The following is a 25118-nucleotide window of genomic DNA, read 5'->3' as shown; positions in this document are numbered from 1 at the left end:
GCTGATTGATCTGTTGTCTTTACGAACGCTTTGACCTCGTGTTTCTCTCCCGGCACACAGTTCGGTAGCGGAGCAGCTGAAACGTGGGGAGACGGTGCAGGCGGAGGCTTTCGACAGCGTCACGATTTACTTCAGCGACATCGTGGGCTTCACGTCCATGTCTGCGGAGAGCACGCCGCTAGAGGTACACAGATTCCTCCAGGGAGCTTCCTGCTTCCTGAGATGTGCTTTCTCCTTCCCTGAGCGTTTCTAAAAAGTCGTGATCAGAGTTGCACTGAATTCTCTTCACCAGCAGCGGCAGGTCTCTTCCTACAGTGTGTCTCATAGTTCCCACAGTGTTGGTGTTCCCACACATCGACTACGACTCAGAATGGTGCAGTTGTTTGATGGACGAGTGCGCTGACGCAGGGTTGAGTCACTTTGTGCCGTCTCATCTCTCGCTCCTGCTCGAGGTTCAGAGACCAAAGACGTTATGATGCTGTCTCATGTAGGCAGAGGGTCTGACGTGCTGCTGGACCATCTCACACTTTCATATGTAGAGGAAATAAACCTGTTCCTCGCCTCCACCACCACTTGCTTCTTGATAAAGCCAGAAACCCTAGAACCGGTATGTGCTGGTCGACGGAGAAGAACCTGGCTTTTATTTGAGGTTCAGACCCAATTAAAAGTAAATCAACAATAAAGACGAAGACTAAATAAATAACGTCTCTTTGATATAAACAGCCGACTTATATATTACAACATTTATTATTACGGCCGACACACTTTTGTAAATGCTGTGCAGATTGTTTGTAATATTCCATCTGTGGATTTGATTTATGAGCATGTGTTTGTCAGAAAAGCCTCAGTGGGCGACCGTCCAGCGGCAGACGGGAGATAAAGTGAGAGACTGTGAGGTTTTGCAGAAGCCTCGGCCCCTCCGGTCTGGCAGCCGTTAAACAAACGAAAAAAAAACAACGGGTCCAACGTTGGATTTACGGTCATCGGAGTCACGTTGCTCTCAGCTGACGTTCAGTTCATGTTCCTCTGGCACTTCCGTTGTTTCAATACAATAAAACCTGTTTCTCTGTGCAGGTTGTCACACTGCTCAACGATCTGTACACCTGCTTCGATGCCATCATCGATAATTTCGATGTTTATAAGGTGAGTTAGGACTCATCACAGAACTGTAACTGACGCCGGGGGAATACAACAACATTACAAGTAGCCTGTGATTGGCTCCTCAGGTGGAGACCATCGGCGACGCCTACATGGTGGTGTCCGGGCTGCCGGTGCGGAACGGGAAGCTCCACGCCAGAGAGATCGCCGGGATGTCGCTGGCGCTGCTGGAGCAGGTCAAAACGTTCAAGATTCGCCACCGACCCAACGACCAGCTGAGACTCAGGATAGGGATCCACACAGGTGAGTGCGAGCCCCGAGCCGGACCTGGAACTGGGGGACGGCTGCAACCAGACCTGGGGCCACAAAGTCCCCGGTTCGACAGCTCCTGATGTGGAGTGTCCGAGCTGCGGAGACGTCCTTGACCCAAGCACAGACAGATTTATTTCCCATTAGATGCACAGAAGTATCTGCTGAGTGAGCAGCCTGATAATGTTACAACGATAGGTGTGCACTCGTCCACTGACAGTAATAAGTCCCCGTCTTCCTGCAGCCATTTTCCACTGACGAGAGGAGGAATCTCTCATCCTTAGTGGCTCCAGACCAACTGTTACACTGGTTACACTGGTGCTCTTCACTTATTATAATAAACTGTGAGCAGTAGTAAACTTAATGGTCGTTTCTGACTCCTCGCTGCGTCAGTTCCCTGTTGCCTGGCAAACATGGACTGTGAATGAAGCTGGAAAACACAACACCACACATTCCTCCCACGAACCGAAACGAGGCCAAACTACTCCTGAGACAAACGCTGCCATCTTGCGCCACTGAGCAAACATCAAGTGTGATGAGAACTAACCTAAGACAACATAAACCATTTTGTAACGTGTTCTGTAAGTTATTCGTTTGGTCCGTGTCCCACCTGCTAACATGGAGGAGGTGGGGTTCATGCAACCGAGATGACCTCACCGCCCTCACATCTTCATTTACAGTCTGTGGAACCAACATCTCAGGTTGTTTCATCTCGATGTGTCTGCATCATCAGGTCGGACACAGTATTTAGACGACGGGTGGAACTGTTTATGTTCTGATTCAGACACTTGACGTGCGGCGAGGGATCGACCGGCGGTGCGTGGGCTGGCTTATTAGCGTTGTCAGACAAATCACTCACACGTCTTCCGTCCTATTTAAATACATGTTCGCTGGCAGCCGCACCGAGCCACCCAGAGATTACTGGATATGATATTTTCCATTGTAACGTGTGCCTGTATTTATCTTGTGCTTTATAGGTCCGGTCTGTGCCGGAGTGGTCGGGTTGAAAATGCCCAGATACTGTTTGTTTGGAGATACTGTCAACACAGCGTCTCGGATGGAGTCCAACGGGGAGGGTGAGTGTTTCCGCTCGGGTTTTTATGCTCCGGCTGTATTTTAGAGCAGCAAAGTAAAGTAGGTGAGATGCAAGACAAATATCTGTTTTCTGTGTTTACCAATGTTTTAAAAAGAACCTGCGTGTAGCTGCTACTTTAATGTTCTTCTTCTTCTTTCATTTATTTTAGAAGAAGACATTTTCTAACACATCAGGGCGCCGTGGTTTTTTAGTTATCAAACAAAAGTAAACAGTGCATTTGTCGGGGACTATTTTCAGCTGTGGATTAATACAGATTTGGTGCTCGAGCAGAGTCGTGTGTCTGTGTGTGTGTGTGTGTGTGTGTGTGTGTGTGTGTGTGTGTGTGTGGGTGGGTGGGTGGGGTGGGGGGGGGGGGATCACTCAGTGCAAGAGTTTCTCATTGATTTGTTTTGAACAACAATGGAGACACATGTTTTACTCATGTGTTGGATTTTAGTGTAGAAGTTATATAGTTTTGATGGATTTAACAATATTATATACTGTATATAATAATAATAATACATTTATTTATATAGCACATATCTAAACAAGGTTACAAAGTGCTTTACCAAATACATGGCCTGCCTGTGTATTACATATATATCTGTATTTTGTCAATATAGACGTTTAGTAATCGGAGCTAATGGGTCTCATCGTTTTTTATTATACTTTTGCTGGTTGGATGGACACATTTAATTAAATAATATTATTTCTAAGCTAAATATAAAAGTATTGTCCTCCTGAGTCCGTCTTCTCTGCCACTTTCTGTCTCGTCACTGGCACCGACAGGAACCAGTGCTATGAAACTGTGGTTCTTTGCGAAGCGGATCATCAGATGTATTGATTAACTACCGAGTCGCTTCCTGTATCGTGCCTCCGCTGGTAAATAATTGATAGCACTTACAGCAAAGGGCCCTTAGCCGGCGATAAAGCAGCCTGACGCTCTGCAGGCCGGAGTCACAGCTCACATCTCTGCACTGAGAGCAGTAATTGGACAAAAACAATACAGATTTTCATCACCGCTGCCGACGGGAGCGAACACACAACTCATCTCACTGCTCAGTCTCCTCCTCCGCCCTGCGTCCGGAGGCCCGGGTGCTAAATAAGATGTCACATGTCGTCAACTGTGGGGAAATGTTCATTCTGCTCTGTTTTTGTGTTTCACAGCCTTGAAGATCCACTTGTCCTCGGCCACCAAAGAGGTTCTGGATGAGTTCGGCTACTTTGATCTCCAGTTACGAGGAGACGTGGAAATGAAGGTGAGAAGATAAACACTGTGGTGACCGAGGTTGACCCACTTGTGTTGGTGACGGTGAACAAAGCATCACAATGAAAAGAAATCTGAATGAACAAGTCATTTGGCTGAGGAATGATAACAATATTCATAAATAATAATTAGTAATTAGCCTAAAATTACGACTTAATTCTCGTAAAATCGAAAAAATTTAAATGTTGTAATATTACGACTTTGAAATCAGAATTATTTCCATTCAACATAAGCCCTAATACTCTGCTGTACTGTATAAATAGCTCAAACAATCAGGGCTAGAAGATAGAATCGAGAGGAATAAGGTTTCCACTATATAAGGATGAGATATGATTTTGTTCTGCTTGTGTATGATGTGTGTATAAAGGTGGAGGACCAGGGTCACCCTTAAAGAAGGGCAGCCTGATGGAGGTCACCACCCGCCGCCCACACTTCATCTCCATCGATGAACATATTGATGAACATATTGATTTCTGTGTGTTCTTCCAGGGCAAAGGCAAAATGAGAACGTACTGGCTTATGGGGGAGAAGAAGGACGTGTACGTTATCTGAGAGGCCTGACGATCACCTGCAGCCGCCGCCGCCGCCGCCGCCGAGACGACAGCGGGAGCTGCGGTGGCCGAGCCACTACTTTATTTGTTCTAGAATAAGTCCTTATTGGGGATTTCCACGCAGAGGAAAAACCTCCATAGAAAAAAAATACCCCAAAGGGAATTCCAGGTATATTTATTACCTGCATATCGTAACTGCAAAAAAAAAAAAGAAGAAATATCAAAAAAAGTCAATCTGTTTTTGTATGAAGAACCTTTCTGTCCTGAGAGTGAAAACTTTCTCACTGATAAATTCTTATTTTTTGTGCTTTCTATATTAAGATTTGTATAATGTGTTTGGAAGTCAATGATGTATTAATATTTCCTCGGAGCATCCAGTGGAATTTGGAGCGTTTCAGATCAATGTCACAGCAGGGGTTCTTCAGCCGTGTTACACAGTACAAAATATGATGTATATATGTATATCCAAGATACTGTAAGATATTTTGTTCAATAAACTGAGTAAAATACTCTTTTGTGTCTTTATACTTGTTTAGAGAAAGAAAGAGCAGCTGATTATCTTCAGGATTTACACAAATCAATTTGAACTTCATCACTGCTCCTGCTCACTGTGTATCTGGGCCAGATCCTCCTGACAATACTCACTCACAAGTTTTCATCCAAGTTTAACCCAGAAAGAATAAATAAATGACCTTGCTCACCCCCCACCCTCCACCCCCACTTCCCTTGAAATATTGTCCCGCTAGAGTTGCGTATTTAAAAAGACAGAAGCAGATGAGAGGCAGCAGAGGAGCCGACCGTCACGTCTAAACTTTTAAGGAACAACAACTGGTTGTCGTGATGATGTTAAGAGGAAAAGTAACTGGAAATCCGGTCGTCTATACACTGGATTTTTACCATAAACTCTAAAGGAAGTCGGACGACACAACGCGGCAAAAATTAAGCCAAACTATCCCATCATCTTGCACTGGTGGCATCATTTGGAGCCAGAATCTGCCCAGTAGCGATGGTAGATGGGATTTTAGTATTTAAAAGCTTTCCACTTGGGGTTGGATAAAAAAAAAACACATGTTAACACGTGACAAACATGTTTCAGCATTTGAGACAGAGGCTGAAAAGAGGAGCTGCAGCAGTGGACAGTCTGAGGCGAGTGATGCGTAGCACTAATTAAAATGATCAACCTGAATATACAACCTGTGCTTTTACCCCTTGTTAGTAAGGTTTGGGTTTATCCCACGCACATCAGCCTTATTGCTTTTACATGTGAAGACACTGCCGTTATATAGTGTGATCCTCATTATTCCGACGTGTGCATCAGAAGAGCAGAGCGTCGAGGATCTGCAGCCTCATTAGCTGCCGGCTCTTGTGGACAGATAAGGGAAGAAGAGGAGGAGGAAATCCAGCCGGTAGCAGGCAGCTGTGTGTTCCTTGTAATGACATCACTGATCATTAGATGCTCATTATCAGTGTGTGGCAGAGGGGGCGCGTGGGGGGGCACAGTGTGTATCCGTCTGTGCTGGTGTCTGTGGTGTTTCATCTCTGCGGGAGGACATGTTTCCCTCCTGCACAGCTGTAATCACCGCCCACTTTCTCACAGTGACACGCGGCCCGGCGCCCACTGGATGTGCAGCGAGCGGCGTGAAGGTCCCTGCTGACCTCCACGCTGACCCGCCCGACTCCTCTCAACTGACCAGGCTGTCCGTCTGCACGCCGTGTGCTGCCTCCCGCCCCTTCACTGAGCCACGACCTCGAAGTACAAAGACATCCAGCACACTGATAACTGCAGATACGAGACATAACTCACGTGGAGTAACTCAAATCTATTGAACTGTTTGATGATTTCAGGACTCGTGTCAGATTAAAAACAAGTTAATTCATAGAAAGATGAATAAAAAGTGGATGTTTTTATCTTTATTGAGACAGTAAATGAGGTTAAAGAGATCAGAAAATTATGAGGTTCTTTCATAACTGCTGCACAGTAGAAGGTTTTCAAATCAGCTGATTTTTTTTTTAAAACTTGGGAGACTGCAGACATTATGACAGATGTGACCGATTTTGTTAGATTTTGTTAGGGACGGATATTTATGAGTCTGTGCAATTTGGTGCAGATCCAGATAAAAATGTGAATCCAGTGAATCTAAATGTGGTTTAATAAGGAAACTACTTATACTTAATACTATAACTCCACCTAACTCTATACAGATGTTGTAATAGGACCAAGATCAAGTGTCTGGGCAGTTCATTCAAGTCACAGAGCCAAGCATCTGTTTTTCTGAAAGACGAATCTCTTGCACAACCAAGGTCACTAATCGCTGTTGTGTGTTTCCAGAATCCTCCGACTCTTCAAAGCATCTTCGCTCGTTAGCAAAGCTCCGACTCCATTTCTAAACATTAATGAAATCGTTCTTTGCTAATCGTTCACAACAGAAGATAAATATAAAATATAAAATATCAATATGACCTTTTGATTTAGTTCAAACTGAGCAGCAACACTGTGAATGTCAGTTCTGTCCATCATCTTTGTTTGGATTCACAGAGGGAGAGAATTCAGCCTCGGCCGTGAGAGTTGTTAGACGGTGATTCTCAACGATCACACAGTGATTACGCTGATGTCCTTGACGTCTCGCTGCAGGGCTGATTCACTCTAAAGCCTGGTTCAGAGACAAAGACACACAAGTGGGAACACACGAAAAAATGAAAAACTGTTGAATGCTGAAAAAAGCATTTCATCCGAGATGTGAAGTACAAAGTCGCTCCAAGGCCTCGCGTTTGAGAGGCAAATTGGTTTGCACTGTATCATCCCATGAGATAATGAAATGTTTGTAGAGAGAAGCTGCATAAATATAAGCTAAAGTGACTTGTCGCCATAGCTACCGCCTACTAATCCCTGCTGGAAGCTCGGAGAGGATCAGCTGCTCCTGAAAGTGTCCTGCGACTGACAGAACACACGTGTGCAGCTGCAGCGCTACACTGTGGGATCCCCGACAACGTATTGTGTTGCACATCTGCACACTGAGGGCCGGTGACAACACGTCTCCATAAAGGAGGAGAAACAACCCTCTGTGCTATTTTGGGAGTCCTGGTAGCTTCTCTCAGCGAGATGTTCGTCCGCTGTAGGAGGGAGGAGGTGCAGCTTGTTGATGCAACAATTAGAGGTTGCAAGAGAAAGTGAAATGATAGGAAGATGAATGGAGCCTGGAAACAGTGCGGCTGAAGAGAAGAAGAGAAAATAGAAAAGAAGGAATTAGAGGCTGCAAATAGTTAATTTAGAGTTTCTGCAGGTTTCAACAAGTTAAATTTAAATCTTTTTGAGACCATAATGAATGAAATGATAAGATCACGTACGACAGATATGAAGAAAGAGTCAAGGTGAAGATAAGGTGAAGATAAGGTGAAGTAGAGAACGACCCTGCACCACGTTATCTCTCAAACTATCGACAGAGACAGTTGGTTACGAGTGAACTGAAATCAAATCTGAGTGTTTGTAGATGATCCGTTTTCATTTCCACGTTGGTCTTGTTGGAAGTTTTATTACAATGAGCTAATATCTGCATCACTGAGGAAGAACTACAACAAACTGAGACATATCAAACTACGCATGTGGCCCAAATATATCTCTTGAAAATTAAAAATGAACACAATGGAAAAAGTAGCACTAAATAAAGGTTAACGTAATAAAGACCTAAACACAAATTATAAACCCACAAAACAGAAATCCACTCATAACATTCTTTGCTATCAGCACTGACCAAATATACACACAGTGCTGATACTGATAAAGTAAATAAAGTAGAGGGAAATGCTTCTCAGCAAATCCACACAACACAAACTTTCTGTGTTTTGTATCAAAGTATCAGCGACAGTTTGTTCTGCAGGTTTAAAGTTCATGTGTCAGTGTTCTTCTGTCTGTGGTCTGTCAACATGACATCAGCTCATATTGATTCGTGCACATTTCCAGGGTTTAACGTTGTCACTTAACAGTCACGTATTTTATTTAACATGTATATATATTATATTATTGTTTTCCCACCTTATTGATAACTGGTAAAGCAGTGATGTAATGTGACATACTATCTCAGTTGTCGGGGGGGGGCTTTGTTTCATCCAGCCGCTCGCTGATTGGTTTGGTGAAAAACGCCGACTTCCTGAAAGGTGATGTCGGGGTCTCGACGGCGGTCACACCCTGAGAGACAGAACAGTGGATAAAATGTTAAACCAGGTTTAATCTGGTCCTTGGGATGAAGAATTGTTTTATATTATCTCTTTAACGAGAACAATATGGTTTTAGATGTGACACAACTTTGTCTAAGACGTGGAACAACGTGACGAACCTCTACTCGCTGCTGGTTTTCACTCCAGAATGTAATCGCCTCGTCCGTTTTATAATCATGAACCTGGAAACACAACAAGAACAAAACGTCAAGGATCTGATGTTATTCTGTTTCTATTTACAAGTGTTAATCAGCGTTTTGTTTCCCCAACTATCTGCCACTAATAATAAGGAATCTATTGACAATACTATGATATGAGTTCAAGTCTTTTTTTTAAGTCTTTTAGTTTCATATTTGATCCTAAACAACTAAAGAACTATTAACTAACGTGTGACCTCGTGTTCACCACATACTTGTGTTGTTTCCAGGCTGAGAGGAACAAATCCCGTCACACTGAAGTCCCTCTGGCTCGTGGAGCAGAAGTCCGTTTTGGGAGTCGGTGGATTCTGTTCAGCTCGAATCTTTTCACTGGGAAAACGAGAGGAAACCAGCTTCTGTCAGTATTTACAGCAGAGATGCTCCGACTGCCTCCTCACGCTGCAGCACCACTGGCTGTGTTTAAAGATGGACGACGTGACAGCTCCCGTAGCGAGGCTGGCTGGAGTAAAGGTCCCGGGACCCTGCCTCCTCCTTGTTAGCAGATGGGACAGGGGCACTTAACAAAATGGAGATGCGTCGTCCATCTTCATTTACGGTCAGTGCTCGGTACGTTTAATCGTTTTCCTTCATGTGTGACGAATGATCGAGTAAATAAATATACATTACAAAATGCCTCCTTGCTCCCGTTCTGCGAACTTTGACCTGAATGCGACGTCACACATGAGGGGACGTGGAAAACAAAGTGACAGTTACGTGAACAGTCTTGAATCCACAGAAATGATAAACATGGACATTATCTCGGGACCGACAGGTAGAAGAACTCGATCAGGAGGCCGAGGACACTCGTCATGCAAATGTGTTCCCACACAGTCCTGAGAAGAGGTCTCATCAGGACTGTGTGGGTGAACCAGGGAGGTAAGAGCCTTTCACTCTGTTCATATAGGAAGGTAATTATGTTCATGCTGATTATTTAACCCTTCGGGGTCTTGGGGCTGTTCTGCTCATTTCTGAATGCACAATTAGACAAAAGCCAGAGAGTGGAAAGGTGCAATTATGACATGTAGGACAATCTATAGCCAAACTTTGTGCCAACATTTTAAATAAAAACTATGCCAGAGCTCATAACTGTGTCTGATGATACAGTATTTCCATGGTCTGAGGTTTGGAGGACAAAATATGACAAGATTAAATAAATAAAGGTAGAAATAAATGAATGAAAAGCTAAGTACAAATAGATGAATAGATACAAGTTAGTGATGAAAAATAAAACTTTTTCTGCTCGTCTACACATTTATTTATACTTGTCCTTCGAACTGAGGTTCCTGTTTTGTCTGCATGGTGACAGCTTTGAAAGATCCCACAGAATTATTAGTAACCTATCTCTGTTTTTTATCCTCTGGCCCCATGAATCTGTTTGTTGGTTTTTCAGCAGGATGACGCAAAAAACTACTCAACAAATTTCCACAGAATTTGTTGAAAGGATGAGAAATGGGCAAAGAAATAACTCAGATTATTTGGGGGGCAGATCCAGGACTTGTTATCTCAAATATTTTTTTACATTTAGAGAGACAGCTGGGCCTCGGCTGCTGTGACATCTTGAACCAGTCACGTGATTAAGGTTTAAAGTCGCTCAGTGGATCAGAGGTCATCATGTAAACTGGAGTCAAAAGAAGAGACCGATGTTATATAAAACCTTCTCATCTGTTTGACTCTGTTTATTCATTTGTTCAAAAATGAAATTGTGTTTTAACAAAACAACCGATGTGCCTGGAAAAACCCTTCTGGTCTCTTTGCTGGACGGGAACCCAGAATAAAACAAGCAGCATCGGTGTGAACTTATAAATTCCAGGAAATTTAGGGTAAGACTTCAGTGATGAGACACCGTCGACCACTGGACGAGCCGGTTTCATCTGAGAGACGAAGGTTTGTATTCTTTATGAGCAGTTCACTTGTCCAGGATGTTAATGACCACATCTGTGGGGATCCACTCTATAAATCCCATTAGGACAACAGGCCTCCATGTAAAATAACATCGTAAAACCTGATTTCAAGGTATTACAGCTGCGATCGAACAGTAAAACAAACCCAGACGAGTAAATATTACATCACTTCGCTCCAACGTGTTCCCGACAGGACCGGGTCGGTCACGGCAGCGTGGACTTACCTTATCCTCTGGGCCAAGTGTTTTTCCATGAGCTCGCCTCTGATGCCTGAACCACAGAAATACAGAAGAAGAGATTTACTGAGTGTAAGAATGAGAACAAGGCTGTAATAGCCATCAGCGTCCATGTGAATACTGTAATTTGGTATTTTAAATAAAACCTTTTAACTCTTGTGAAACATATTTCTAGTCTAGACACACACACCTTTCAGCCTCACGTCGTGACTCTTCGGAGCGACGTACGTTGCTCTCACTGTGGTGAGCGTCTCCAGTTCAGAGTCCTGATCCATCGTGATAATCCCAAAGTGTCCACGTCTCTGGATCTGAGACGGATTGTCCTCGTTGTCGAGAGCTGCGCTGTTCTGCTGGATTAACATGAAGAGACACAAAAGTGTTACGATCGAAAGCAACGCAAATAATACGACCTCCGCTAAGACTTTCTTATACTCTGTATAATACATTGTGTATTATATTTGCACTACTTTACATTTCAATCTCATTGCAGTGTTTAATTATTCTTGTATAGTTATATTATATTATTTATAAGACCTGTATTTATTCTGTACTTTAATACCCTGATTTACCTGTTGGGAATCACAAGACAAGATGAGACAAGAGTGCACATTGAATCAATAGTGGAATCTTATTTTATCATATATATATATCTTTAGTAAATAAACTGCATGTAAGTTTTATTTTACAATATGTACAATACTAACTAGCTGTTAGCTAGCTAGCTTCTTTTCTGGCTAGCTAACCATAGCTAGACCAACAAAATAAAACTCTTAATAGAACAGTTCATTCTTATTAAACTGATGGATATGTATTTTAAAATATGCTTTTGATTTTCTTCATCCAGAGAGTTAGGATGGCTGGTCTCACGGTTGACATGGTGATGAAGATGAAGAGCAGGATGAGGAAGATGAGGAGCCAATTCTTGGTCTAGATTCTGAGTCTGAACTTTGTGACGCTGAGGATCTAGACTTTGTTCTACAGGATCAAAGTGGAGTTGTGGGTGTGTCTTAGAATCCATCTCTCATCAATGAAGAAGGCTCCTTTGATGAGATAGAATATTCTATCTCATCAAAGGAGCGGTTTGCATAGCTCGTGTATCAAAGGGTTAATGCTAAAGTTAACTTGTGTTTATAAACTGTTTGTATTGTCTTGTCACGTGCATATCAAAGTATACAATCCACTCACCTCCTCCTCCTCCTTCTCCTTCTCCTCCTCCTCTTCCTCCCACATCTGCGACAAACATTTTCCTATTTCACTTTCCCGAGTGTGTCCCCGTCGCCTCATTGTAGCACCGCTAAGCTAACGTCTAGCAGCGCTAAGCTAACAGGTGTCACCTGGCAACGGGGCTCTGATGACGGAAGTGTCGCCATGACAACGGCAGCTTCTTTCCGGGATAGAAATAATTTTTAAAACAACTTTATTTACATTATCAAAGTGAACAAAGACTTTAACTGCAGCACTCACAAACAACACGGAAATAAAATATTAAAAGATAAATTAAAAAATAAAGTTAGATACAGTGAAATAAAAAAAACTGAGAAAAATAAAAGAGAAAGAAATCAACAAGAAAATCCAAACTCCAAGAGAAGTTAAAAACAAATAAGTCAGGCTATTTAAGTCTTTGACTTTGCAACTATATCTGTTTGAGCATTGGCTCAAAGGAATATGAAGTATAACAAAGTGAATATAAAGTATTTACCTTATTTGTATGATCTGCTTCCAATTATTATAAGGAGAAATGAAAAAAGTGTAAATATGAACAGTAAAACATCCATAAACACAAATTACAGACAGCGCGTTGGGTTAAAAATCATTTAGGTAAACTTAATATTTATATTTCATATTGTCAAGAGACTTATTCACTGATGACAACTTTTAGAAAACAGTTGAAAGCACCAAAAAGGCTTGAAAGAAAACTTTGAGGTTAGATAGATTATGTTTTTATTCTTAATTGTAAAGTTCTTTTAACACTGATCAATAATCATAAATACGCTTATAAGAAATGTTACCCTTCTACTTTTACACTGAGCCCCAATTTAACGATTAGACCTTAATCCCTGGCTTTTGAAATCATGAGACCATCACTTGATCATAAGGTGAAAAGCGATTTACGAGGGGAGATAAACTTTTCCAGCATCGTTTGACATATTCACAGCTTTGGGGGATTTTTCTTTTTTCCCAATCTACAAAGGCTGCACCTCATCACCTCACATTTCTGTCTTTCACTCCAAAGAACAACATCATCATTTCGGGAAAGTATTTATTTGCTCAGTAACCCCTCGTTGACTGACTCGTTCATGGAGAATCGCACACACCATTTCTCCGTATCAATGCAAACCCTGCCGAACGCACCGCCGCGCTCGTTGCCGTGGATATGAGACACAGCAACAAACCCCAGGGTCTGTTGCTGAGGAACAGTGGAGGAGTCTTCACCGTCAGAGCGTCTGCAGCAGTCCAGCACCTCAGCATGGAGCAGCGGCAGGAATCCAATCAATGTTTTATGGTCGCGAGACTTTCAAGCTGTCCCCCCCGTCCTGCCACGCAAACCAACGGGCCTCCATCCGTTATGTTATCGTGATGTGTGTTTGCTTGTAAATGCTCCAGGTACTGCAGTATGTGATGTGATGTTCTGTCAGTGGTGGAATGAGACTGTAACCTAGAGTACAGCATAAGTTTCTGTTGCATATGTTAAAGCTTCTCATGGACCCAAGAAAAGATCCTTCATGGCTCCTGATTATGTTACAGATCTTTTTGTCCCGTATGAACTTTTGCATAACTTCAGATTCTCGGGCAGAGGTTATTATCGCTGCTCCAGAGATGAGGTAGAAAACTAAAAGTGACAGATTCTTTGCCCTCAGGGCCCGAAGCTCCAGGAACGAATCATCCGAGGAAATTAGGACTTCAGATTCAGAATCAGTGTCATCTTCTGAGTCTCTTCTTAAAAAATACCTTGACCAGAAACTCTTTCTGGATTTTAAATGAGCTGAACCAACCTGTTGGTTTGTGAGCTGCCGTTTTGAAGTTTTACATTTCGTCTATCTTGGTTTTTTTAAACCAGAAGTTACCATATTTGGAGGAGCAGGGGGTGGAGCCTGAGGACACAAGTACACCCACCGACATGTACGACCTGCACCCATTGCACAGTTCTAGCTGTCAATCACACAGTATCCACGCCCAATGCACACAGGGCTTTATGGCTTATTTTACTCTAAATGGATCATAATTCACAAAATGAACATCAGCTGTATTGTAGGGGGCGTGAAACTAGAGATTGAGACATAAACTCCTGAGGAAAATGTTTACTGACGTTAAAAAATCATGTCACAAACCAGCATTCAGCACTAGACAAACATTTACTGTTCCCAACGATGATGAGATGTGATTAAATTAGAATCCTGACATTTAGAATATTTACCATGTGACTTGACATCATGTGGAAAACCCTTTAAAAAGTGGAACTTTCTCATCAAAGCACATATGGATCTTCAGTTATATCACAAGTGACGACTTTACCTGTGATTTTCAGATGTAAAAATATATGAGACAAACCCGCAGCTGTCATCAGATTCTGAGACGGCGTCTGAAACATTCGATCGTATAGTGAAGTGCATATGAAATATGAAATGACTTCAGACACAGGCTGGTCTTTATTCTTACATCATTAAATTCTGAGTGGCGCATTGGAAAATAGCTGACATCATCTTTTACCGAGAGAAACCACTTCTGAGCAGCAGCACAGACAAAAACCTAAAGCTGCTATACGACAAAATAACGATGTGTTGGCGAAGGAGTCAGAGTCAGACGCTGATTAAGAAATTAGGTTTTTAGGTCTCAGTGATATTTACAAGCCCTTCTCCAAAAATAACTCAAAAGCGAGGATCAGATTCCACGAAACCCTTCCACGTCGATCATGACACCATCACGCCGCGCACAAACCTGATGCTGAGAGGATTTCTCCACCGTCTCCGTCTCGAAGCACAACAGAGCGTCGAGGTGGCTATTTTTAAAATGCATTGTGCTAACATGTTGACTGACCGTCTCCATGACGACCAGCATCCCTGCAGATGCACTGATGAGATGTGAACGCGTCGGGCTGTTTCGTGTCCTGCGGCGACGACACTTTCTGTGGGAATCAGCTTTTCATCTTTTCACCTTCATCTTCTCCTGAAGTCACATCCCAGCCCCCACACCAACCCACGCCCGCCACCATTATCAGCATGAGCTCCAAGTACCTGAAAGTCGTTTTCTGGAGTCAGCTCATAGCTCTGGTGCCATAAATGAGTGTCAGAGCAAAGTATTTACCTGCAGCTACAGCAGAAGTGAAGTAAAATACAATAAGTACCTGCAGCAATGAGGTAAAGTTTTAATCTACGTTTGTCTGAAAACACAAAACTGATTTAAGCAAGATTTAATAAAGTTATTGACTCAGGCTTCAAAATTTAGATGTGAATCAAATGTGATACGGAGGTTTCTGGCTGAGGATTTGATTTTGTTTGCCAGTGGATCAATCAACGGCTGTAGTTTGCCGGCGAGGCGTTTAGTGCCAAAGACGATTTTGTTCAGTTAAATTTGAGGTGAGGTGATATTAAAACGATGAAGTCTGCACACGGAGGTCAAACACAGGACTTGTGTTGATCGTTTTTTATTTGTTTGGTTAGTTTTAGGCAACAAAACTCCTCGGTTCAGTTGCTTTCCCGCCAGAAAAGCTTTTCCCGCAGGAAGCCTCGGGGGCAAGCGTCTCGTGTGCGGCCCTGTACAGGAAGTCCTCCGTGCATGTTGCGGTCCAGGAATCCTTAACCTGTCTGTAAGTGAATGAAAACAGATTTTCGGCGAGACCTCAGAAACGGGCTGGCGGAACGCGCTGTGTTGGAATCTCAGCGGCATAATTCAATTTGTGCCTGTTAATACATTCACCGCTGTTAGATGTGCGTCCTGTGTTTACCTAGCTGGAATAACACTCGAGCCTGCGCCGTGCAGCTCACTATCGTAACAAAGAGACGTGCCGCTGTGCCAGAGGTGCTGCTGCTATGTGAGAACCGCCGTCTTCCTTCAGCAACACTCGGGCCTTTTCACGCTCCTTCTAAACTCCTGGGACGTGTTGTGGTTGGCTCGGCCTCTTGTTTTTCTTCTTCTTCTTCTTCTCTTGGACGAGGTGTAGCTGCGTCTCGGGCACAAACACCCTCTGCAGACGACTGCCTCTTCACACCTGAACGGCAAACATGCTAAATATTTCCTACCTCCGCTTCTCTGCTCTCCAGGAATGTATGAAAAACGATAATTTCGTTGACGCGTTCAACAGCTGTTATTAACGTTGTGGCCGATCAGACCATCGCTCGGCACGTTCACCCACTGGAGTAACTTGTTTTCTCTAACGTCACAAAGAATTAATGAGTTTTGAGCATTTTAAGACAAGACTAGAGAAGGAGCTTGATTCTTATCGTGATTGAAAGTTGAGGAAATCACTTTGCTTAACACTCTGGTATTATTAGTCGTCTGCAGCTCGTCTTTCTTGTGGAGGATGAACTCATTCTGCAAGATCTAAAGTGAAAATGTGTCAGATTTAAGAGGAAAGAGGAGCTGGAAGTCACAGGCGTCATTAAAGCAACCTTTCTGCAGAGATGCTGCAGGAAAGAGAGACGTTCAGAAGCATTCTCAATAAAACCTTGTGCATTTCCTGCCTTTTGCCTTTTTTCGCTTCATGATTTCATGCTGTTTTTTTGCACATTCCTTTCCTCAGTCTACCAGCGTGTCTGGTTTTGAATGTTTAAAAAAGAAGCTTCTTTGATTCAGAGGAGAAGAAACCGTACGCAGCTGAAACCGGGAGGTGTGAAGATCAGAGGCAGAGAAACAACAAGTCTGGTTCCGTCTAAAGTTCAACAATAAACCTACCAACACCTCTATAGCTCGAAGCCTCTTTACGTCTGTGCCATCATGTAGGAACAGATCTGACAAGAATCTGAAAAGAGACATCAAACCACGCACGAGATCTGAGGCAGAATTCAACGGTTTTTATTCTCACATCTGCAATAATTTAAATATAGATACACAGAATCTTGGGTTATGTTACATCTCGGTGCGAGTTGTCAAGTGTCCTAGACTTCCCAGCATGGCCGGTACACCCGTCCCACCATGCACCTCATGTTGTCCCTCCTCAGGATGGGGATGTTCACGCCCTGGCTGGCGTCCTTGTGCTGGGTCACCTGCTCGCTGTGGTCCGCTCTCCGCTTGTACAGGGAAAGGCCGTTGTGCAGCACCCGCAGGTCCCTCCACAGGCCCGGTTCGGCCACGACGATCACCCTGGGCCCGCTCAGTTTCTCCTCGGCGTCCAGGTCTGCGTCGCTGAAGCTGTTGTCCGTCGCCTTGTCGCTCATCAGCGAGGAGAAAGTCTCCTGCTCCAAGGAGCCATCTTCAGTCTTGGCCATGGGTAACGCCCCCGACAGTACGTAGCACTTGAATATCAGCGCTGCGGCGAAGACGATGGACATACATGACTGCCTCATGGTGAAGATCTTCCAGGTGGTGTGAGGTGTTGTTGGCTTCGTGGATGTGTTTCCCTCCAGAGAGCTTGTGTCGCTGTTCTGACTCCGGGATCGAATCGAGGTCTTTTATACCATTTCACACGCGCAGGATTTGGCCACGTTGAATTGTTTTTCATCCCGTTGTGTTGAGGGAATTAGCCACGAGCATTAAAAGGTAGCCGGGTGGATCTCCTGCAGAGTTCGAGTGCGTTGTTTTGCCGTAAAGTTAATTAAAATCGTCCTCAGTGTGGAGACGGATATTAGACCCATGATGCTGGAACAGTGGGAATTCTTTGAACAGGTGCCACCAAGAAAAGCACTCATCCAAAATGGCTTCCTGGTAAAACAACGAGGCCGGATTACCCCCATGAAGCTCTTTGTGCTGCAGGACGCTCTCTGATGGGAGCTGTGATGTTGACCTATTGTTGTAATTTAGCTTCGGATTAGTGCACAAAAAGAAGGAGGAGATGATTCCTGAAGTGTTTGTTTGTGGCATCGACTCGTTGACGTGTCAGAGACGTGAGGTGAGGTGACGTCATGTGAGGAGAACGTCCGGTCAGATCCTGAGGGCCATGAGTACGTGGAGTCTGGTGCAGACCCTAATGAAAGTCCAGATCGAGTAGAAAATTTAAAATAGAAAACATTTAATCCAGCTTTAAATATGATTAAGACCGATAACTAGATTTGATTGGTGTGTGTTTGTTCTCCCTGTGAATGAGGTCAGGGGATGATTTGTGAATTATCTTCTACCAGGAAACGCAGGTTAAGAGTGAAAAATGGAGGACGGGGGTTGAAAGAAAAGCTCGTGATGGTTGATTGTTGTGGGTCTCGTTAAAGTGACTCGGCCAACAACTGCACAACATTCCTGACAAAGTACAGAGTGCGAGCGGTGAGTCAGCAGAACGGACGACGTGCTTCTGGGAATGTCTGCACCTTTTTTTAGGAGAAAGCCTCTGGTTGGAAAAACACTCTGGGCTGAAGACATCAGCAGATCTGCAGCATGTGAAGAATGTAAACTCTGACCAAACGACTCTGTGGTAAACTCTGGTGCTTTGTAAATCACTGGAGACAAACAGTTATGGCAAAGTAGATCATTTCATTTTTAAATTCTGAATGAAAACCTTTACCTCCATCCAGGAAGCTTCATCAGTAGTATTGTGTTAAATTATGAAATATATTATATTGTAAATCCAACCATAATCCTACAGATTCTCAAAGTACTACAGTGCTTATCTTTACTTTACTTTAGTACAAAATAAATGTTTTTTACCCATATTAATATCCTATAAATACTTTGATGTACCTATTCTCTTCTCTTTGGGACAACCAGGAATCCTCCCAAAGGGTTTCATCCGTCGTTCACTGATCTGATTTAATATTTCCTCATGTCGGCCAAGTGATTTATTCTATATTGTAAAGTAGAAAAAATACTTTTAAGAAGCATCCCAGTGAAATATTCATGATTTCTCAGACTGACATTCATGTTAAATTAGATTAAAAACCGCATTAAAACCAACTACTCATTCAATATGAAGTTACACAGCCTCTGGTTTAACAGCTTCCAGATGTTGCTCCCCACATTTATCTGCAAAACAAAAACACCTTCCCATAAAAGCTTTATCTGGATTGCGTAACATTACGAGGTTGTTAAAAGCCAAAAGGCTCCCAGTGTAATTTGTCATAACTTTAAAAAGGGCTTTTTACTTTTTAACGGTACGTCAAACAGGAAGAAACACACAGCGGTAGGTACGTCTCGCTCCTGGAAACAGTTTATTTAGCATAAGTTACGCAACATTACTAAAAACGTCCCGACTTTATGACTCATTGGTGAATATTTGAGCTCCGTCGGTCCACGTGTTGAAAGCATTTATCCACAATAACAAAGACTTAGAGTTCAGAGCAACGCTAAACCGGCTGTAAGTAATAAAGAGAAATAATATGAGGCTAAACTTCAAAGTCTGCCTTTTTCAAATACCAGATACACCAGCTCGGCCAATCGTGAGCCGGTCTCAGCTGTCAATCATGATGTTTCACCCGATTTTCATAGCATCAATTAACTAATTAAAACCAAACCGATTAAAAAGTTCCACGTCCCATCTGCTAACATGGTGGAGACACGGAGCTGCCATAGTTAAATGTTGAATTAAACCTCTAATTATTGCTGCACATAACCAAAATAAAAACCATTAACGATTTTTTTTGGTATAACACTTCAGGGAGACACTGAAAGACTCGCTCGCCTTGAAGAGCGGCTCTATTAATAGCCGAGGAACAGCAGGACAAAGGTTGAGCGTCCACCGAAACCGTCTTGGAACTTCATTATCAAACAGTGGCACCACACACAGCTCGGCTGTCGGCCTCATGCTTCACGCCCCCCCCCCCCCGTCCCTCTGCTCCTGGAGCCATTCCACTGGGCACGATAAGGCTCTAGAGAAATAAACCTGCGGACAGTTGAATGGGGATTTAATGAGCGTGACACCGACGCACGTGGAGCAGCCGCGACACAGGAAACAGTCTTTACGTGTCGTTAATGCACCGGCACCACAGAATGTAAACAGAGGGATCGGGTTTTAAACATGTTCACATCGTGGACAGAGGGAGACTGATGGAGGCCTGTGATTGTCTGAAGTGTCTGAAACAGCTGACACAGTGAGCGGCTAATTATAGCCATAGACGGTCATCTGTGTGTGAGTGTGTGTGTGTGTGTGTGTGTGTGTGTGTGTGTGTGTGTGTGTGTGTGTGTGTGTGTGTGTGTGTGTGTGTGGTTTCTCCACATTTCTGTTTGAACAGTGTTCACTTTGCACAGTCTAATAATAAATGGCTTTCACCCTCGATGGGGTACCTTGGAGAAAAAAAACATCTGGAACCTATTTTTTGGGCAAAGAGATTATTTTCCGTCTGGGTCGAAAAGATAAAAATCGGGACATTATTTTTTGACTAAATTGCAGCAGCAGTATTTTTTGATTGATTTACTTGTGAGGCTGAATGGGGCTGAACGCCAGATCTGTCACTGGAGCAGGGACTCAGTTCCCACCGACATGTTTTGATCACGTTCAGGATTTAAATGTGTGTTTGTGCAGTTTTTGTCATGTAATTGTATTTGTTGTACAGATGATGTGCAAGAAGATACTGATAAAACAAAGTACAAGTGATGGTGAGTAGTTGTGATGTGGTATTTGTCTGGGGATCCCACCTGCTGCAGCTTTAAGGAGGCCTTTTTATATTATACCCATATGACCAGACAATTCCTTTTTCATTCTGACACAGTAAATTTCAACATTTTGGACACACAACAATCATCACTTCTCGCAGACTCCTGAGGGATAAAACAGGAAAACAACAGAAATCTGCTGGAGTTTCTCACTTTGATGGAGGAAGGTTGCTGCCAAGAAAAGTTATTACACGAGTTCAAACTTTTTGTTATTGAACGATATCTTTAGACTTCTTAAAAATATAATTAAGACTTAACGATTACGTACGATGAACCAAGTGCTGCTTGATTTGGGGTCAAATCTTGACCCGGCCGTAGTTAAACCTGGATAATCGCCCTGAAGACATGTTGGAAGAACTGAGGTCATCGTAGAGTTCTCCTCTGCTGCACTTTATTGATCCCTGAGGAGGAGATTCACTTCCTCCCTCCGTGGAAGGTGAGAGCACGGAGGCCCGAGGTCACTCCGACCACAGACACTCGGCCGTTAGCCGGACGGCTGCAGCCGACAGGAAGTGATTCATGGATATTTCTCAGGTCTCCACTCGAATTGTCTGGTTCCAGACAAACATTATCATATCTGCCAGTTTGTACTGGTTAGAATTTTGTAAAATGTAAATCATAGATCAGTCGATTAAACGACCAGTTCGTCTCTACTTTTCTCTTTTCATTTTGTCTTTTATTTTTTACAAATAACATATTAGAATATGTTCATACTAAGTTTTGATTCCACACGTTTATTTATTTTTCCCAGGAGATAAGATGTGATTATTTTAGAGAAGAGTTGTCGTATCTATTTGATCTTAAAGTGAACATCTGCTCTTCCATCTGTCTCAAGCCACAAACAACCCATTTATCACTTGATTTACTGCTCAGACAGGGACCGTCTCCCTATGTAAATGAAACCTGATATTGAGATCTAATTAGACGGCTCGATTCTTTCTTTCCTGATGCGATCAGTCTAATAGTTTGGTCAACCGGTTACATGGCATCTGGCGCCAAAGGTCCCGGCCACTTCTAATTGAATTCCTCTCAGTTGGTCTCAATAATCAGTGTAACAGCTCAACATGTTCAGACCTGAAGAGCGAACAGTCACCAGAGATTCAGGCGGCAGATGAAAAGGCTGAACGCAGCTCTGACATCAGGTTCAGAGAATTTGCTTTAATCCTCAAACCTTCAGGAAACTATTCATGTTTTTAAACGGCCTGTGCTTATACAGCTCATACTTTACTTATTAGGATTTATATTTGAATTTTTAGGGCATTTTCACATCATCGTGAACCAAGTGTTTGTTCCATTGTTTCCATTTGATCCGGTTAGTTTTGGTTTCACGTGGTAAGTGAGCATTTGTTTGACATGTGTCCTGTCGTCACGTACGTGGGCTGCGTCTACTTGGTTTGTTGACTGTTGAGTCTGATGATATATTTAAAGTTGAATGTTAAGACCCTTTAATCAGACGTGTTCACTCATCCTCAGGTGGGAGTCAGGGAAGTTGCATTTTTTAAATATCCGCAGTTTTAAGACTCATCCTTCAGAGGAGTTGTAACTTTGTAAGTTTTCCTTCTGCAGCTGTAGAAGCACCACTGGTCTGTGTTTTGTCCTCAGACCCTCAGAAAGCTCAACTCACTTGTGGGTCAGGGGGTTCAATTCGCAAACAGCTTTTATTCGACTTCGGCGCACAACTGCGTCCTGAGCCAACGTCTCGACTTGAGACGGAACAGGACGAGCACGGTCCTCCACCACACAAATGTCCTCTTCACGTCTGATTCTTCTGCGGAAAAAAAATACCTCCACCTCAGAAGAAGCCCCCTTTCCCAGAGGGCGAGAGACTGACAGGGAGACAGAGGGGGGGAGAGAGAGAGAGAGGGATGAGTGGGTGGGCGGGGGAGAGAAAGACGACTCTTGGCAGCTGAGTTACTTTCTTCTTTCTTGACTCTGCTGCTGACTGTGTGGATTTTCCACTGTTTTAGTGTTTTTGCTGTGTACACTGTGAGCTGATCTTCCCAGAAATGAGACAGAAGCAGCCCAGCGGCAGAGCAGGAAATACCTCACACTACGCCGGAGACGTGCACGGCCAGCTTCACGTGCTTTTTAACATTTTTATTAGCGACAGTTGTGTGTGCTTTCACATTTTATTGTCATTGTCGTGCTTTGTTTTCCTTTGTTTTCATGGCCTCTCACAGGAGTTCACAATATCACAGGGAGGCGAGCGGCTGGCAAACATCAGAAATCAAGTGGGTTATGTGGAGGTTGTTATAAAGCAGTGACTTATTGATGCAAGTCATCGGTTCAGAACGATAACACGACTTCTTCCTGGAACTGCCATCACATTAAGCGTCTGATGTCAGATGGTAGTGATGATGGTGATGCTTCTGGCAGCTACAGTCTAAGTCAAGTGGCAAAGCACCGTGATGTCAAATCTGCCTTTCTGAAGACTCCAGTTTAGCATTTTGTCTCATTTATTGTCATTTTTGTGCCTTTTGTTTTCATTGCCTGTCACAAAAGCCCCTGAGTTCCTAATGTCACAAGTATGAGAGCAGAGTTCACACATCTGAAGTCATAAAGCAGTGACTGATGCAGCGTCTGATGTCAGATGGTAGTGATGATGACGATGCTTCTGGCAGCTGGTTTTAGCCAAGCACTTCACAAAGGCACCTCTGTGTTTCCTCTTCTTCATCACTATCTGTACTTTGAAAGCTTCACTGTATAGAAGTGAACCGGGGCCTCTGTTACTCTGTCACAGACAGATCCCTCCATTACTCAGCGACTTCTCTTCTCCCTCAGCAGTCGTCAGCCATTAGGAGCATTGGTTACATCAGCTCGTATTGACAGACACACACAATGCATCCTCAGCGTTCCCTCACGTCCACCAGGGTCTGCTGGTGAAATGACCTGCGGAGGCTCGGCGCTCGTCTCCTCCTCCGACGGCCTTTTTCCGGCAGAGCTTTGCTCGTCCACAGCTGACTCCATCATTTGGTCCCAGGTGCCCTCGTCTGGCTCCATGGGGCCGGGTGACATCACCGTCATCACCTCCCCTCCTCCCCTGCTGTCTCTAATGGAGGCCCGGAGCTGGCGGAGGGGCCTTGTGAATAATTTAGGAGCTCTGGTGCACTCTATAACCTGGGCTGCGAGGCTGGCCGGGACATTCACCCTAAGTGCATTAGTATAATAGTCGGGGAGGAAACTAGCCTTTATTGACTAATATAATCAATAACTGTGCTTCTGTTGCCTGTTTGCTCCTGGAGGTTCCTCTGTGTGTGTGTGTGTGTGTGTGTGTGTGTGTGTGTGTGTGTGTGTGTGTGTGTGTGTGTGTGTGTGTGTGTGTGTGTGTGTGTGTGTGTGTGTGTGTGTGTGTGTGTGTGTGTGTGTGTGTGTGTGTGTGTGTGTGTGTGAGGGGGACGAGTATTATCCGTCTGAGGTGACCGGAAGGAAAACGCTCTGCGATCGAGGAAATCCGGCGTCATTCTCCGGAGTGATGTGACGAATGGTGGAATTATCTCCGGCTCCTTGATGAAGATGAGAGAGTGTTGACTGAGGAGGAGGAGGAGCTCACCTTCATGATGTGAAAGCTGAGGGGGAAATAAATGACTCCGTTTTAATTTAACAAAGTGCTTATTCAGCAGCTTAGAGATGAAGCTGTTATTAACTCTATTGGGAATCAGGTCGGATGCGGTGACAGCCGAGATCCAACTGTGCAGCTTCTTATGGAACCAAGAGATTCACTTAAATGTAATGTTTTTTAATACAGAAATTCACTTTTCACTTGAATTATGTCATTAATATGTTTGATATTGATATGGATTTAACTTTTTTTGTTTCTTGGCTCTTTTTTAACAACATGATGACGTTACAGCTGCTTTCAGACATGAACTGAACTCCGGATAATTTCAGGAAAATATCTGGAGGGGCCGTAAAGGGAGAAAGCAACGTCCAAGCCAGTTGCTCTGGATCTTTTCTGGAGTCCTTCCCCCGCCAGACTCCTCTGAATGTCCTCAACTGCAATAACTTATAATTCAAGACACGTTCACAACAACCTGAAATCAACACACCCACTCATATTGTCCTGCTGTATTCACATATGGGCTCATTTCTGGGACATTTTATTGGAAGACATTTTTATTCAGTGCATGTTCCGGAAGCCGCTTTAGTGTCAGAATCAAACACTGAAATGTCCCAAATACACAGCAAGTTAATGATCATAGCTCAGATTTCTTTTGGACGTGGAGTGGAGGTGCTAAGGTCCAGTGGTTGGACGTTCTCTGTCAATCTCTGTGCAACATGCACACAAGAGGAGGAGACGACCAAGTGACCCCAGAGGTTGATTTACAACATGTCAGCAGCAGCAGTGTGTCCCCTCCCCTCCATCCCGACACACTGAGGCTGAGGGCTTTCGTTCCAAATCCGAGGGTCCTGATGGCAGAAGCACGGCCACCTCTAGTTTTCAACCTGGACTTTGGAGCATCCAGCAGGATCCACCTGAGGATCTGAGGCAACATAACGGGGTCAACAACTCCGTGATGCTGCTCGTAACTAGTCGAGCGATTCT

At 43.7% G+C, this 25118-nt stretch overlaps 3 protein-coding genes across 7 annotated transcripts in view; 1 reads left to right on the top strand and 2 right to left on the bottom strand.

Annotated features, from left to right (window-relative positions):
* npr2 (natriuretic peptide receptor 2) overlaps nt 1–4810 on the top strand; it is a 41919-nt gene extending 37109 nt beyond the window's left edge. The window contains exons 17-22 of the mRNA XM_047344489.1: nt 61–184; nt 1075–1143; nt 1227–1401; nt 2385–2483; nt 3650–3741; nt 4239–4810. Coding sequence (XP_047200445.1) covers nt 61–184; nt 1075–1143; nt 1227–1401; nt 2385–2483; nt 3650–3741; nt 4239–4301 — 622 coding nt within the window. The 3' untranslated portion in view covers nt 4302–4810. The remainder of the gene's footprint in view (nt 1–60; nt 185–1074; nt 1144–1226; nt 1402–2384; nt 2484–3649; nt 3742–4238) is intronic.
* Nucleotides 4811–6191: 1381 nt separating this feature from the next.
* Nucleotides 6192–12200, bottom strand: spag8 (sperm associated antigen 8). 5 transcript variants are annotated; one of them, XM_035184898.2, is made up of 7 exons: nt 12032–12200; nt 11037–11196; nt 10835–10880; nt 8925–9039; nt 8632–8694; nt 8331–8483; nt 6192–6951 (listed from the first exon to the last, which is right to left on the bottom strand). In XM_035184898.2, the coding sequence occupies exons 1-6, from the start codon at nt 12128–12130 to the stop codon at nt 8376–8378; spliced, it is 591 nt and encodes a 196-aa protein (XP_035040789.1). In that variant the 5' UTR covers nt 12131–12200; the 3' UTR covers nt 6192–6951; nt 8331–8375. The 5 variants fall into 5 exon arrangements, with proteins under 5 accessions (XP_035040789.1, XP_047200436.1, XP_047200435.1 ...); XM_047344480.1 differs by having other exon boundaries at nt 8372–8483; XM_047344479.1 differs by lacking the exon at nt 6192–6951 and adding an exon at nt 6961–7510.
* Nucleotides 12201–16839: 4639 nt separating this feature from the next.
* pmchl (pro-melanin-concentrating hormone, like) lies at nt 16840–17413 on the bottom strand. The gene has a single exon (XM_035185055.2). It carries the CDS (start codon nt 17344–17346, stop codon nt 16939–16941), a length of 408 nt encoding a protein of 135 aa, XP_035040946.1. The 5' UTR covers nt 17347–17413; the 3' UTR covers nt 16840–16938.
* Nucleotides 17414–25118: the final 7705 nt, after the last annotated feature.

This window comes from Hippoglossus stenolepis, chromosome 18 (assembly GCF_022539355.2).
Source record: "Hippoglossus stenolepis isolate QCI-W04-F060 chromosome 18, HSTE1.2, whole genome shotgun sequence".
NCBI classification, from domain to species: Eukaryota; Metazoa; Chordata; class Actinopteri; order Pleuronectiformes; family Pleuronectidae; genus Hippoglossus; species Hippoglossus stenolepis.
The sequence above is the reverse complement of the archived record's forward strand: the minus strand, read 5'-3'. Positions and strand labels throughout refer to the sequence as shown.

Excerpts from the sequence above, each read along its gene's own strand:
- spag8 (XM_035184898.2), bottom strand. The coding sequence starts at position 12,130 with ATGAGGCGACGGGGACACACTCGGGAAAGTGAAATAGGAAAATGTTTG. Across the intron at positions 10,881-11,036 it reads TCACGACGTGAGGCTGAAAG|GCATCAGAGGCGAGCTCATG; the intron begins GTGTGTGTGTCT and ends TCTGTGGTTCAG. Across the intron at positions 9,040-10,834 it reads CACTTGGCCCAGAGGATAAG|TGAAAAGATTCGAGCTGAAC; the intron begins GTAAGTCCACGC and ends TCGTTTTCCCAG.
- pmchl (XM_035185055.2), bottom strand. The coding sequence starts at position 17,346 with ATGAGGCAGTCATGTATGTCCATCGTCTTCGCCGCAGCGCTGATATTC.